Source organism: Sarcophilus harrisii, chromosome 2 (assembly GCF_902635505.1).
Source record: "Sarcophilus harrisii chromosome 2, mSarHar1.11, whole genome shotgun sequence".
In the NCBI taxonomy this organism is placed as follows: domain Eukaryota; kingdom Metazoa; phylum Chordata; class Mammalia; order Dasyuromorphia; family Dasyuridae; genus Sarcophilus; species Sarcophilus harrisii.
In genome coordinates this window covers 225,262,626-225,275,327 of record NC_045427.1, presented here as the reverse complement: position 1 = coordinate 225,275,327, position 12,702 = coordinate 225,262,626, and the positions used below count along the sequence as shown (strand labels likewise).

The 12,702-nt window shown below is 34.4% G+C and overlaps 1 protein-coding gene across 4 annotated transcripts in view; it reads right to left on the bottom strand.

Annotated features, from left to right (window-relative positions):
* SLC9A8 (solute carrier family 9 member A8) overlaps window positions 1-12,702 on the bottom strand; it is a 104,836-nt gene that overhangs the window by 50,024 nt on the left and 42,110 nt on the right. For all 4 annotated transcript variants that reach the window (XM_031951612.1, XM_031951613.1, XM_031951615.1 and 1 more), the window contains 2 exons: window positions 11,522-11,623; window positions 7,923-7,957 (listed from right to left, as the gene is read on the bottom strand). In XM_031951612.1, coding sequence (XP_031807472.1) covers window positions 7,923-7,957; window positions 11,522-11,623 — 137 coding nt within the window. The remainder of the gene's footprint in view (window positions 1-7,922; window positions 7,958-11,521; window positions 11,624-12,702) is intronic.

The window sequence follows — 12,702 nt, the reverse complement described above, 5'->3', positions numbered from 1 at the left end:
CTGGAATAAGAACTCACTATTTGACAAAAATTGCTGGGAAAATTGGGAAAGAGTATACCAATATCTCACATGCTATACAAGATAAGGTCAAAATAGGTTCATGATTTAGACATAAATAGTGATATTATAAGCACATTAGTAGAGCAAGGGATAGTTTACCTGTCAGATCTGTGGAGAAGGAATGAATGTATGGCCAAAGAAAAACTAGAAAACATTATAAAATGTAAAATAACAATTTTGATTATATTAAATTAAGGTTTTGCACAAATAATACCAATGCTGTAAAGATTAGTAAGGAAGCAGAAAGCTAGAAAACAATTTTCACAGCTAGTGTTTCTGATAAAGGCCTTATTTCTAAAATATATAGAGAGCTGAGTCAAATTTGTAAGAACATGTGAGAAGTTGGACTTGAAAAATCTTCCTCAGAAGCTGAGAATACAAAAACAAAAACAAAAAGTTCTGTCCTCATTCAAACATGTATTCAATAAGCATTAATAATTGTCTATTACCCTTTAGGGACTTTACCAGGCAATTCAAAGACAAAAATAATCTCCTCTCAAGAAGCTTTTCTTTGGCTAGGAATACAATATGTATACACATAGGTAAATAAAAAAGAATGCTTGAGGATTTAATAATTGGCTTAGGAAGTGAACCATGAAGGCTCAAGCTAAAGCTTCTGACAGAGGTTAAGATAAGGTCACATTTCAGGGAAGGGATGGACAGACAATCTGTGCAAAGGTATGGAGCAAACAAAAGAAAGGTTGAGTGTGCATTTTTAGAAATTTTTGGAATCATCTACCTAGAAATGATCATTAAACTCATGGGAGATGATTAAATTACTGAGAGTTTAAGAAAAGAGAGCATCTTGAGAACATGAACTATTTTGCTTTTCTCTTATTATAGCTTTTGTTCTAGAATAAGTACTTAATAAACTCACTATTTGACAAAAATTGCTGGGAAAATTGGGAAAGAGTATATACCAATATCTCACATGCTATACAAGATAAGATCAAAATAGGTTCATGATTTAGACATAAATAGTGATACTATAAACACATTAGTAGAGCAAGAGATAGTCTACGTTTCAGATCTGTGGAGAAGGAATGAATGTATAGCCAAAGAAAAACAGAAAACATTATAAAATGCAAAATGACAATTTCGATTATATTAAATAAAGCTATATGATTCTTTCTACCAGGATTAAACAACACCAGAAAACAGAGAAAGAAGGATGATAGTGAATGAAGTGAACTGTGAAAGTTATCTCACAAGATGGAGACAGTATTCTAAAGACTGAGTGAAATTCAGCTGCTCTAGGGCCAGGTTTCTTTCTCCAGAAATCACTGGGTTTTACAAGGCGTTAAGACCCACAGCCCTTTTCTTTGTGAGACTAAGTTGGGGCCACCTTGGCATTGAAACTCCCATATAAGGTAATTTAGTAATGCTAAAGATGTAGTTAGAAGTTTTTCATCATTTATGACTTAAAATGTGAGGTCATTTGTCCTGGCTAATTAGACCCAGGCCCCTATATAATTCTTATCTGTTAATTGGGCCTTGCCTCTCCTTGCCTATCTGCTTATGATCGTAATAAAATTCCTTTCAGCTTTTGCCTTGAGAAATCTCTTTAATTTATTTAAGCCAGGGGTCTTGTACCACACAATGATACAGCTAACCCAGGTTTGAGGTTTGACAAGCTATGAGTAGCAACAAGATAAAAAATTCAAGGGTAAAGGACATTGCATAGTTGAACTGGTAAACTGCAAGATCAAGTTTGTGAAGTGAGGAAAGCGAAACTATAAGTAGGAGTGGAGAGATTGGAGGTCACAGTAAATACAAAGAATATATTTAGGAAGATCAAGGGAGTGGGGAAGAGTAGGAAATGGAAGAATAGAAGGTTATATGATCAAAGAGGAATTTCAGAGTTCAAAATCATGGAAAAGCAATAGGGAGGTTTAAAGTGTGAACATTTCAATGCCTGTGCAAGTGGAGGAGGTGGATTTATTGAGGAGGTAAGATTAAGGAAATACCACCAGATATACTGAAGTCACAAAATGTGAGACAGGAATTGAGATACAGGGAATAACTGTGAGTTCCTTGAGACATGAGGGGTAATGACTCTAACAAGGATCTGGATGGGGTAAAATAAATTCAATCCAACAAATCTTTCGAATTAACCTCTAAGGAGCAGGGGTTGTTAAGGAATGTCAGCAAAAGAAACAGGTTTTGAGCAGATGACACTGAATCACAAGGACAAAAGAATCCTGTCCAGCCATAGGATGAGCAAAGAACCAAATGATCAGGATACTCATTCTCTAGGCCAGTGGTTCTCAAACTCTTTTTCTCAGTATCTTTACAGTATTAACAACTATTGAGAATATGTCCAAAGAGTTTTTGTTTATATGGGTTACAAAATAGATATTTATGATAAATAGAAAAAAAAAACTAATTTTGAATTTGCAGACCCTCTGAAAGGATTTCAGAGACCCTCCAGGATTCACTGCACCACAATTTGAGAACTACTGCTCTAGGGACTTGGATGACTCACTGCACATGGCATTCAAGGAAAGGCAGTAATATTTGCTTACAAGATATGTCACTTCATATATTAGATTTAAGTACAAACAGCAGACACATTTAACAAGGAATTTTAAATATGCCTCTAGGTCACTATGTACCTTGCATGTAGGTTCCTAGATGAAATGCATCCAAATGATGCCATGGAATCTCCTCCCAAGATTGCAGGAGATGAGACATACTTAAATAATACTCTATCAGCCCCCAATCTCTAAGTCTCAGAAGGATAAGCCTTCTAGTATCTTTGGCACCCATAGGCCTGAGATTTCTGAAAGATTTGGTCTGAACGTGCAACCCTGCATGCAGGTCCTTTGGAACCACTGGCTTTATAAGATCATTGAAGGATGTGAGTTCCTTTAAGTCTGGCCTTCACTTCAGTTTAGTCTTTGACTCCTGTGGCTAGGAATTCTTATCAGGTTATTATTACTGTAATGAGTGGGTCCCTAGGAGTTGGACTGAATTTGTGCTTGATGCCAGCTCTACAGTCCCTTCTGAAGTGGACCTAGAGATAAGGTATCCTAAAACAATGACCTATCTCTGATAAATGTAGCAACCCCTTTAACATAGTCCCTCTAACTATCTGCCATATAATGTTTTAGTTCCCATTATATCTTGGATAGCACAAATATCTCACCTAAACTTCCAAGCCAATCAACAAAAAATTCAGGATTGCAAAGACATAAATGGCATTGCTTTTTAATGAATAATTCACTCTAAGATGGCTGAGTATCCACTGATTCACTTCCATTGTCTGCAGGTGAGAGACATGATTACTACCACATCTTTTATGATTATATTATTTGTAGCATAAGTTTCTTTTTTTTTTTACTTATTTTTTATTTTATTTTATTTTATTTTTATTTATTTAATAGCCTTTTATTTACAGGTTATATGTATGGGTAACTTTACAGCATTAACAATTGCCAAACCTCTTGTTCCAATTTTTCACCTCTTATCCCCTCACCTCCTCCCCCAGATGGCAGGATGACCAGTAGATGTTAAATATATTAAAATATAAATTAGATACACAATAAGTATACTTGACCAAACCGTTATTTTGTTGTACAAAAAGAATCAGACTCTGAAATATTGTACAATTAGCTTGCGAAGGAAATAAAAAATGCAGACGGGCATAAATATAGGGATTGGGAATTCAATGTAATGGTTTTTAGTCATTTCCCAGAGTTCTTTCTCTGGGCGTAGCTGGTTCAATTCATTACTGCTCCATTGGAAATGATTTGGTTGATCTCATTGCTGAGGATGGCTGGGTCCATCAGAACTGGTCATCATATAGTATTGTTGTTGAAGTATATAATGATCTCCTGGTCCTGTATAGCATAAGTTTCAAGAAGGCAGAAACTGAAGCATTTGCTTAATTTTTCTCTGAATTTCTCTCTAGCAGAGTAATTTGTAGACATTCCTATTACAAAAATAAATACATAAAAACAATGCCCTCAAAATTACTGAAGCAGTAGTCAAATTCTATTCCTTCCTGGGCTATCAATATGCAATATTACCAGATGCCAAGTGCAATAAAGTGGGAACCAGTGGAATAGGTTACCACTTGCAGTGAACTGGGAAAATCTCAGGCTAATTTATCGGGAATAGAAGTAGGCTAGAAATATAAGTAGTTGGCCTAGTTTCATTGCTTTTTGGCAGAGTGCCACAATTGATAACTAGAATGGAAGTGGGACAGTCATACAACTGAGAGCAAGGTCTGCTCCTCCTGGTTCCATCCAAAGGCTAGTAGGTCTGGGCTAAGATAGATACAGTTTGCCTATTGTAAATAATTGTAAATAATAAATAACTACAATTTTACAATAAGTTAAAATTGTAGTTAAGTTCAAAGTATGGTTGTTAGCAAGGGGGAAATTCAGTGAATACAGGAAGAACCAGTAGGGTTGTTGGAGAAGTATCTAAGTATAAGCTTGGGGGCAGAATCAAGAATCTAGAGGACAAAGGTGTCATGTAAAAACAGTACGTACAGTAATCATGAAGTATTGTTCATTCAGCTTCTGAATTTCTTATGTGTTTCATGCTGGCCCGCGTTTTTAAACAAGGGAATCAACTTCCCTTGTTTCCCAAATATAGTTATAAAAATATTTTAAAAATTAAGTTCAGGCACCCAACCCCTTAGTTTAAATTACAATGATTCTCAAACTTTTGTTCTCAGTATCTTCATGTTGTTAAAAAACTATCAAGGATCTGTTCAAAGAGTTTTTGTTCACATGGGTTATATTTATAGCTATTTACTATATTAGAAATAAAAAATAATTTTAAATTTGTAGAACCTCTGAAAGGGTTTCAGAGACTCCAAGACTTCAGAGTCTTTGGACTACACTTTGAGGACCACTGGTTTAGAAGAATGGGGAAATAGCAAAGCACAGAAAGTTCTATAATAAGTGGAGGAGGGAAAGGCAGATTAATAATTAGATTAATAAAAGTCTTAAAATAACAGGCAAAGAGAGAGATGGAAGGATAGAGTGGTCAGCTTTAATATTTCAATACTATCAATAACTTTGATAAAGATTTATTTCAGTAGAAACTAAAGGAAAAAATACCCTTTGTCCATCTCAATAACAACTCTTTATATATTCTTTAACATAGCAGGTATAGATTTTGATAGTTTGTCATAAAAATCATTACAAACAGAAAAGCCTATCAGCTCAGGTATTTTACCTTTGCTAGGCAAACAAGTATTTAGCTAAGACTGCTCACATTTTTCAAATGTTACATAGTTCTTGTGACAATTGAATTTGAAACTCAATTTAATGAATATTTATTAAGTGGATATTATATGTAGAGAACACTGGGAGTTGACATCAGAATGCTCTGTCCTTATGATCTTTTGTAGCACATATCAATGAAAATTCCAGAAATCAGATCAATTTATTGTAAAGAACTAATTTCTTTACAAAATCACTTTAATTCCTTATAAAGCATTATAAAGACATGATACGACTGGCTCCTAGAAAGGAGCTTTGTTATATCCATCAAAGCAAAATGGAATGAAAATGGAAGCTTTCAAAAAAGTCCGAAAAAGAAACTTAGCATCTCTCCTCTGAAAAGGAAAGGATTTCCAAAGTGGAAACTATCTAGCTAGATGGACCCTAAGTTACAACTATAGATACTGAGAAGTACTTATAAGTTAGTTGAAGATGATCAATACTTTTTCACCTAAAAACATTTTAGCTGGCTTTTCAATGGTAAAAAATAAATAAATAAACAAACAAACCCATAAACAGTTTTGAATTTTTTCTAAGTTATTTTTATTTTAAATTACAATATGAGTCAAAGACAACAAGGAAAATGAATTTTTTTATGGTTCATAAAGTCAAGTCTAACTACATTGATATTAGGTAAATTGCAAAAACAAGTCAAATATCAAATATATATATATAATACAATGTACAACACATTGTCACACTGGTGAATTCAAACTGATTAATGGTTTAGAGTTTCACATTGCTAAAAGGAACTGAAACAGGAGGGAAGTATGAAAGACATTTTGTAATTACCTCCAGGGAAGATCCACATATATTCGAACTTTTCAAAATAAATAACCAATCTTGTTTCATTTTACTCTAAGGTCAAATCATATAAACATTTAGCAAATGTATGACTTTTGACTTCTGAAAAGTCTGTCATAAGTATCAACTGCTTGCCTATATACCATCTCACATCTTGGCTATTCTGAAAACCTCATTTTAGCAGGAAGGGTCCAAATTTAGCAAGTCCTACACCAAGCTAGAAAGCTCCACATATGGAATTAGTGACAAATAATATATATGTTGTTTGAAGATCAGCCTACCTAACTTCATAAAGATTCTTTAATATGCTGAGTGAAACAAGCAGGGCTAGGAGATCATTATATACTTCAACAACAATACTATATGATGATCAATTCTGATGGACCTGGCCGTCTTCAGCAATGAGATGAACCAAATCAGTTCCAATGGAACAGTAATGAACTGAACCAGCTACACCCAGTGAAAGAACTCTGGGAGATGACTAAGAACCATTATATTGAATTCCCAATCCCTATATTTTTGCCTGCTGGCATTTTGGATTTTCTACACAGGCTAATTGTACAATATTTCAGAGTCCGATTCTTTTTGTACAGCAAAATAACAGTTTGGTCATGTATACTTATTTTGTATTTAATTTATGCTTTAATATATTTAGCATCTACTGGTCATCCTGCCATCTAGGGGAAGGGGTGAGGGGAAGGAGGAGAAAAATTGGAACAAAAGGTTTGGCAATTGTCAATGCTGTAAAATTACCCATGCATATAACTTGTAAATAAAAAGCTATTAAAAAAAAAAAAAGATTCTTTAATAAGTTGGCCATAATGTGGTAAGTTTTTTGGACAATCAAGTCTTGGGACAACCTAAGTTGTAGATATGTTGTGATCTGTGTTAGTGGTTATCCACAACAATGAAATTATGATTCCTTAAAGCATTAAATATCTAATAGCTATCCAGATAGTTCTTTCTAAGATACCTTGAATAGGATAAGGGAGAGTGAGAAAATGTAATGACTCTTAAGTTTAAAAACCTAAATAAGTGAAAAGATGATGGTATCCTCAACAGAAATATGGAAGTTCAGAAGGTAGGTAGGACAGATAAGTTTTCTTTGGTAACATATTGAGTTTGAATTGCCTATGAAACATCCACTTAAAAACGTCTAATAGGCTACTGATGATGTGGAACTAAAGCTTAGGAGAGAGAATATCACTGGATATACAGAAGTGGGAGCCATGTCCATAGGGATGATAATCAACCACTTAGGAGTAAAGTCACTGAAAAAGAGAGTATACTGAAAAGAGAAGAAAGTGGAAGACTGAGCTTTGGGAAATACTCATAGAAAGTATGATATCGATGATAATCTAGACAAGGAGACTGAGAAGCATACAGTAAGAAGAAAAACAAGAATCTGTATATTGTTAAGGATACACCTCAGATAACATCTATCACATAACAAGTACTTAATAAATTCTAGGGGATGATTATGTATAATAAAGGACAAAAATATGGTTAAAAAAAAAAAAGGAAAATAGCTCTATTTTCTAAAGAGTTTTTTTTGATCCGAATGCCAAAGTAATAATTTCCATTAAAATACTGTCAAATGATCCTGAAAAGATACCAAATAAATTTTAAGAAAAAGGGTAGTGAATATACAAAAATTATTTTTATTAATGCTTCAAAAAGACAGATTAACTTAGATTGTTGCATCTTCCAGCAGAAATATATTATATATGAATATTCTACCTATGTTATTAGTATGATGAAGATAATTTCCCCAGAGTGCAAAGAAATTACATATATGTTATGTTAGAAAGGATTTACCTGTCTGTCATGTTGAGTTTAGAAATGACATCAGCCTATTAAAAAAAAAAAAAGAAAAAAGAAAGAAAAATTAATGAAGAATAAAGAGAAAAAATACTTTTTTGCTTGCTTACAAAGTAAATAGAATAATGTTGTGCCACAGTTCCTTTTTAATGTCCTGACCCAGTTTCCCAATTGTCCTATTTAATTCTTCTGCCTCAGGTTATAATCATTCCTTCTTACATGTTTGATGAGATAAAGGTTTTATATCTTTAGGCTATAATCATTCCTTCTTAATGTTTGACAGGATAAAGGTCTATCCATTTTAGACATCATTAGAATATCAGTAACCTCTCCAGTACCTCCCTCCATTATGTCATCCTAAGTAGCTCCCCCCATTAGGTTATCCCCATCCGGTACCTCCCCCATTATGTCATTGTTCTTATTATCCTATAAAAAATCTTGCTGTCTGATACTCAAGGCTGGATTCTTTGAGATGATAGTTTCATTCAGGCTTGGGACCAACCATGGATCCATCTGGTCCCAGTATATCCATTTAACAAATTATTAAATTGTTCTCTAATCTCTGTCTTGCTCAATTTCTTTGGCATTACAATATGAATATCTTAGTAATTTTAATAATAAACCACAAAATTCCCAAATTTTCCTCTGAACCTGAAGCAGAACATGATGTTTAAAAAGCATGAGTCAGGAGGACCCAAGTACAAATCTGTACTCAGACTCTTACTAGCTGTGTGACTCTGGGCAAGTTACTTAACCCTAACTGCCTCAAAAAAAAAAAAAAAAAAAATATGGGATCGTATATTAAAACAAAAAACTAATTAATATAGCTCTTTGCTATAAAATTTATTTTCTAGTTGACTATTCTGTTATGCTAAAGTTCCCTTTATCCCTTTTAAAGGTTTATCCATTTTAGATGTCATTAGAATATCAGTAACCTCTCTCTATTAGGTTATCCCCACCTAGTACCTCCATTATGTCATTGTTCTTGTTATCCCATAAAAAGCTTGCTGCCCCAATACTTGGAGCTAGACTCTTTGAGATGATAGTCTCGTCTAGCCCTGGGATCAACATGGATCTGGTGGTCCCAGTATTTCTCTCCATTTAATAAATTATTGAATTGGTCTCTAATCTCTGTCTTGCTCAGTTTCTTTGGCATTACAATTCAAAGTCAAATAATGAATAAAAAGACAGGAATAGACAGATATACTAATGCTATGTGGCATAAAGTGCTAAGGGTAAGAAAAAAGTAATATGATTTTGGCCACTGTTATCAAAAAAAAAAAAAAAAAAGGAAAAAGGATTCTGATTTGCTGAGAAATTTATTTTTTCTTTGAAGACTACTAATTATGTTTTAAGCAGACTAATTAAAATGAGTTTCAATTCCCTGACAACATGCCAAGTAATAGTGATTAGGTCTTCAATGTTAACTGTAGTTAACAGAGGAATTGCTAAAAATTAATCCCTGAGGCAGGCAGGGAAAAGGCTCTAATAGAGATCAGTTTAGCTCCATAGTCCCACCTTCTAACAGATAGTCCAGTCATGTCCCTGAGATTAAATTTTCTGTAAAATCTTTTTATGGGCCATCTCCTGGTTGCTGCCTTCCTTTGGGTCAGTCCCCCATGGCACTCTGCCTTGGGGTGTCTTTACCCTTCCCCATAGCCACTTGGTATTTGGTATCTATCCTAGCTTCACTCTATTTCCCAAGCCCACTTCTCCTCCTTACAGTCGACTAACTCTTTTAGGGTGCTATCCCTTTCAGGATTTAGCCTGACAGCTAAGGGCATGCATAATTGAGAATTCCACTGAGGAACTTGTCTTTCTTATTTTCTCACTCTATTTTGTATCTACTATTCCTGGAGTCTTTTAAAATTTCTTCATTTTGTCTGTAACCTCTTCCCTAAACAAATCTATTTTACCAAAGAAAATGGCCATGGTGAATTCTTCACATGACTGAACCTCAACTTTTGGTGCCTACCATCACCTGGTGTCCATATCACCCATATAAACAGCACATTATTGTACCAACAGCACATTAGAAAATGCACATAACTTATGTGTAGTAATTTAGATATTGGATAATTTAGAATTGACGATATTTGAAAGTGAAATCAGAAAAGATAGTCTTTTAAATATAAACTGTTTAAATTTATTATTTACATTGTTCAATGTAACAAGGTAATGTAACCTTTATCATAATTCACAAAAATATTTTTTTTTGAAGACTGATCTTTCCTTGCAACAGTCACTCATGGGCTCAATCTCATTCTAACAGTTATGTAATCTTTAAATAACTCCTTTTCTGACCTGGGTTGATTCACTCTTCCTTAGGCACTCCCTACTCCCAGCAGGTTCCCATATTGGTGCTGGACTTAGCTTGGATACTTGGTGAGTTTAGCACATTGTGGCTCAGAACTTCTGGGCTCAATTGTTCCACCAACCTCTGCATCCACAGCAGCAGGGATTATAAGCATTTACCACCATACTATGTTCCTCATCACAGTTTTATAGATTCTCCAGAACTAAATATAAGAGCTTTTTTTTTTTTTGAGTTAGACTTTTGTTTTTCCAAATTACAGAGAATGCCCAGTAAGAAATTGAAAAAGTCACAGAGAATTTTCTAAGAACACCAAGACGTTATATGACTTAAGAGCCCATATAATTAGAAGTGGAACTTGAAAAAAATCTTCCTACCTCCTAGTCTGGCTATCTAATGTGAACTGTCAAATTCTGTTCATATAGAATAATGTGAAGTCAGAGTGTATTGTTAATTCATCCATCCTGTCTCTAATATAGTCAGCATCTTTAAAGACATTCACAACAACCTTTGAGACAACCTTGATAGAACTTAGCTTTCCCAGACTGTCTTAACCATTAATTGTATACAAAAAGGAAGTTATCTTTTCCAGACTATCTAAGCATATCTTTAAGACAGGTCTGAGACCTGGTTTGCCAGGTGCAGACCATCTAACTCTAATAATCCCCCGGAGTTCCTGCCTTTACACCTGGGAAACCTCCAAGGCTACATTTTCCTTATTAAAAAAACTGCTTATGATGAAGATTTTTGCTAAGTTCTCTTCAGAACTAAGCCCCTTCCTCATAGTGCTTTCCTTTTAATGGTGCCTTTTTCCTTTCTCCAGCCAGCTCTGGTCAATCTAACCTGCTGCCAGTCAATGGCTTTCTCCCACTCCAAGGTGTATTTCCTTTCTTCTATTTAACTGTGAGTTCACCAGGGGAATCTGTCTTTTTCTTTGCTAACTGTAAACTCTCCCAACTCTATTTCATATTTGCCACTCCTGGTGCCTAATTTATCTTTTATTTTGTCTGTAGCCTCTTCTCCTAAATAAACTTTTCTTTTGACAAAGAGAATAGCCATTGTGAATTAGTCACAGACCCTTATCACATATACATTACATACACACACACACAATTTCTATGCTGTACTTAGTTCAGTCAGGACCAACTTAATGTGCTAAGAAGGAATGTTTACTACTTCATCTAATAAGCTAGATGAAATTCATTCTTCTATACATAAGTTTTATAGTATTAATTCTATGAATACAAGTGTTTCAAAGACTTCTCTCAAATTTTTCTCTTACCTGACCTAGAAAATATATTCCTCCACCTACAATAAAAGCTGAAATTGCTGTGCCAAATACAGCAAACAGGGTAATGGAGCCAATATTCTGAAAGAAGTTACCCTAAAAAAAAAAAAGTAAAGAAAAATGAACAAGATAAACAAACTAGAAATAAATTCAACTAATATAGAAACATCTCTTTTTCACATATATATAACTTACTCCTCTGTTATATATTTAATAAAAGCAGTGGGTTTTGGGGTCATAAGACTCCCACTCCTGAAAGCCTTAAACTTACTGCTGGGTAACCTTGAGAAATTCATTGGCTATAGGCCTTATTTTCATAATACAAAAAATGATAGTGCTAGACTAACTTACTTTTCAGTTCTAATCTTTTTTTTTTTTTTTTTTTTTTTTAATAGCCTTTAATTTACAGGATATATACATGGGTAACTTTACAGCATTAACAATTGCCAAACCTCTTGTTCCAATTTTTCACCTCTTACCCCCCCCCACCCCCTCCCCTAGATGGCAGGATGACCAGTAGATGTTAAATATATTAAAATATAACTTAGATACACAATAAGTATACATGACCAAAACATTATTTTGCTGTACAAAAAGAATCAGACTCTGAATTATTGTACAATTAGCTTGTGAAGGAGATCAAAGATGCAGGTGTGCATAAATATAGGGACTGGGAATTCAATGTAATGGTTTTTAGTCATCTCCCAGAGTTCTTTTTCTGGGTATAGTTAGTTCAGTTCATTACTGCTCCATTAGAAATGATTTGGTTGATCTTGTTGCTGAGGATGGCCTGATCCATCAGGACTAGTCATCATCTAGTATTGTTGTTGAAGTATATAATGATCTCCTGGTCCTGCTCATTTCACTCAGCATCAGTTCGTGTAAGTCTCTCCAGGCCTTTCTGAAATCATCCTGTTGGTCATTTCTTACAGAACAGTAATATTCCATAATTTTCATATACCACAATTTATTCAGCCATTCTCCAACTGATGGACATCCATTCAGTTTCCAGTTTCTAGCCACTAAAAAGGGCTGCCACAAAAATTCGTGCACATACAGGTCCCTTTCCCTTCTTTATAATCTCTTTGGGATATAATCCCAGTAGTAACACTGCTGGATCAAAGGGTATGCACAGTTTGATATTCAGTTCTAATCTTAATAATTAGCACTGAACA